The 3,671-nt window shown below is 43.2% G+C and overlaps 1 protein-coding gene across 1 annotated transcript; it reads left to right on the forward strand.

Moving 5' to 3' along the window:
- Positions 1–782: 782 nt before the first annotated feature.
- On the forward strand, positions 783–2,745 carry LOC123176771 (RHOMBOID-like protein 10, chloroplastic). The gene is made up of 6 exons (XM_044590835.1): positions 783–877; positions 966–1,062; positions 1,140–1,207; positions 2,281–2,379; positions 2,468–2,509; positions 2,607–2,745. The coding sequence occupies exons 2-6, from the start codon at positions 999–1,001 to the stop codon at positions 2,685–2,687; spliced, it is 354 nt and encodes a 117-aa protein (XP_044446770.1). The 5' UTR covers positions 783–877; positions 966–998; the 3' UTR covers positions 2,688–2,745.
- The last annotated feature ends 926 nt before the right edge of the window (positions 2,746–3,671 follow it).

A 3,671-nucleotide genomic window follows, 5' to 3' on the forward strand; every position in this document is an offset into this window, starting at 1 on the left:
TACAGGCAATCAACAGAAAGTTACGGACCTCCCTTCTCTTCTAATCATACCTCCGCCCCCTGATTTTCAGGGGTGGACCGGTGCCTTCCAAATTGACCAATGAAAGAATGCCTCGTCACCCTGTAAACCACTCTCCCCCGTAATTTCCTGTAGATGTAGCATTGATGCAGACACAACAAATTTTTACAACCGCCTACTGCATGCATTAAGCGGTGGATGAGAGTTGCATGCACATGATCACATCATCAATCCAACCATGTATGCACAGAAAAATCCAAAACCTAATCCTGTCACCACCGCCGGACAGAGCGCATGTTGACCAGGAATCATATCCAAGCGACAAATGCATGCACGCAGCAGAGTGCGCACGATCGAGGCGGCACCGCTGTTTCTCTTGACGCAATAGAACGGCACAAATCAGAACACGCACGACAGCACATATATCGATAAAAAGGCACGCGCAGCCCAGATTAGATATCGAAGCCAGCAGAAACAAGAAACCTCGAGCTGCGAGGTCAACGGGTCATGCTGGCCCACATGCAACACAAATTGCTACTCGCACCAATACAGACGCTACACACGTTAAGAAAATTTTGAGCGAAAATCTACAGCCACCATATAACTGTACACGGTCATATCCCAATTTATTGCACGTGTCGCTAGCCGGTTTACCAAGCAGTCATTTTCAGCCAAGTGGTGAAACGTCGAAGCGAAAAAGCTCCCGGATATAGAGGCTTGGGTATGTTCTGTCCATCTAATTAATGCTTCCTGAATGCAACGATTACTTGCCACGAAGGTCAACAGCCTGATCAGCAAAGGGCAAATCTGGCGCCTGGTCACACCAGCTCTTCTTCATGGACCTCTTTATCACATTACTGTATGTGTTCTTGTTTTGGTTGAGGTTTAAATTATACTTTACAGAATGGAAATTGCGCTAACTTCCGATCATCGTCATGACGGTACAGTTAAATACTCTCTCTTTGGCTAGCATCGGGCCTATGGTGGAAGAGGTTGTTGGCCCTAGAAGATTTCTAGCCATTTATTTCACTTCCGCACTATCAGGTACATGTTTCATCTTTTGGATCTTACTATGTCATCCCTAGCGATCTTTGTATTCATTAATCTTCTCATTGTAACAGGTTCACTGATGAGTTACTGGTTTAACTCCGCACATAGTGTTGGTGCATCTGGTGCTATCTTTGGACTGGTATGTCCATCAGTGCATTTATTGCCTCGTACACTGTGGAAATATTTCTGTTGTCCACAGTACAAAAATCATGTGTGCTTGTCCCTATATTGCTTCTTAATTCAGTAGGAGCACGACATTATTATAAAATAGCCACACTCCTTACTAGCTTACGATTTTTGCTTTGTTTTATGTTTTCTTAAAACTACCCCCTTGTGTAGAGACCGAATGAAGATTGTAACTTTTAACATGAACTTGAGTTTCCAAAGGTGTTTATTAATCGTCGAAAGATCACTCTGCCCAGCCAAAGTATAGAGGCTTTACCAAGAGATATCAACTGCTGAATGCAAAATTTGTCTTGCTCTTCTGAAAAGTCCGGTAGCAGCGATATATAATAATATAAGATCCAAATAGCCCGCAATAGCTCCACTATAGCATCTCTATAGGTTTTGATGGCCCTCCCACTAAGCAATGCACTTTTAACGCTAAATTGAAAATGACACTATAATAGCCCACTATTTCCCGCGATGGGGATAGATTTGGAGTCATTTAGCGTTGCTAAGCTACCGCTGTTCCAAAATGTTCTGTACTTTTCAAAATCATGTTGCAACGGTTCAAATTTATGCCTTATCTTTCCCAAGTGTGGAGCTTCCCAACCAATCTTCCTAGATCGTAACTCTGGATTCATCTTTGATGCCGAATGTACTGGTCAAAGTGGGACAAAAAGTGCCAATTCACATTCATTTAGCTAGCCAAAAGTGCGAGCCTCGCTGTTTCTAGTTACAGCCGCTTGAGACCTAAGTATTGGTTCGGCATCAATAGTTGTTGCATCACATCTTTAGTCCAAGAGCCTAAAAGCGACTTGCATAATACAGATTTACTCTCAATGTCGAAACCTTGTATCCCTCACATGGTTTTATGGGTAAGTCACTTCTATTCTAAAGCTTAAATGACCAAATCTAAACATATAAGAGTATTGCATATCTTGACTGAAATTGACATGTAATTTGGTCAGTTTTATCTGTTGTATTTGTGCATTAAAAAAATTCTTGCATCTCACTATTTCTTCAACCATCCTCAATATTTATGTTCAGGTTGGTGCCCAGGCTGTTTATCTGTGGAGGCACCAAGAGCTTTTTGGAAATGCAAAGGAAAAATTTGAGAATATTAGATTTGTGATTTTATTAAATCTGGTACTCATTCTATCTTTGTCTTTGTATTTTGCCATCTGCTTGTTGCATTCTATATGCATGTGCAAGTCTCATGCGTTCTGTTTGACAGGGCATCGGCCTTCTTTGGCGCCGCATCGACAATTGGGCACATGTAGGTCTCGCGTACAATTTTGTGGAGTTCATTAATTTTGGCAACATATGAAATGATTGATTGGCTAGTTGACTTCGATTGATTCACATTCATGCAGCTGGGAGGGTTGCTTGGGGGAGCAGCGGTCGAATGGTTCTACGGTCCAGATTGGAAAGGGCGCCCGTTGTTTGGCCAATGAGTAGCACAAGACCACAATAACGCTCACGGCTTGCACATAAATTTATCGTGCTGGTCCCCTATTGCTGTGAAACAAGCAAATACCTTCTCGAACTAAGGGCACCTCTAGCCGGTCCCATAAAAATGGAGGAGTAAACGCCGCGTACACTTATGTTTTGGCCAGACCTAGCCGAACACCTAAATTTAGTGGAGTACATTTTTGTTTTCGACAAAGTGTTTAAATCTAGTTTACTTAATACATTGCAACGTCATATTAGCACACTTATAAAAACCAAACATAATAAATAAGTTCTACACAATTCATGAATATTGCATTAATAAACCAAATTATTCAAATTCAAAGACACCGAATGGTTGAAAATAATCTCTCGGAATCTTGGCATGGCCCTCTGCTGTATCATGGCTGATTTGTATCCAGCCAAACTGTGATTCTATTCTCGTCCGCCAAATATCATCGTTGAAAATCATTCCAAGGACAAGTTTAAAGTCATTGTCATCTTCTTCCTCCTTTGATGACGATCAGTCCTCGAAGATCATCTCTCTGAGCCTCTTCATCTTCAATTGAAAGGAGTCATTTATATTCAATTAGGACAAGCAAAACAAGATAAAATAGCCAAAATAAACTCACCTAGGCAAATCGGCGAACACTTGCAAGGCGGTGGAGGTGTACCGGCTGGCCAGCGTCATAGAGCTCAAACGAGCGAGCGCCGAGGTATGGGGATGACCGGAAAAGGGTCATAATGCTAGTGAGATGCTGGGCCGCCAATGATAAAGTGGATCCGAGGCGGTTCCCGGTGAATCGGTCGACGCGGTGTCAGCGGCGGCGTTTCCGCTCGATTAATTCCGGTGATGGCAACATCAGGCAAACGGCTCAGACACCAACGAAATGGTGGCAAGGGCCAAGGGAGGTGGCGAGGTAGTAGCAGAGGCATGGTTAGTCGCGAGCAGGTGCACGATGTAGTGGGGGTGGGGGCGTCGAAAAGAG

This window comes from Triticum aestivum, unplaced genomic scaffold (assembly GCF_018294505.1).
Source record: "Triticum aestivum cultivar Chinese Spring unplaced genomic scaffold, IWGSC CS RefSeq v2.1 scaffold33827, whole genome shotgun sequence".
Taxonomy (NCBI): domain Eukaryota; kingdom Viridiplantae; phylum Streptophyta; class Magnoliopsida; order Poales; family Poaceae; genus Triticum; species Triticum aestivum.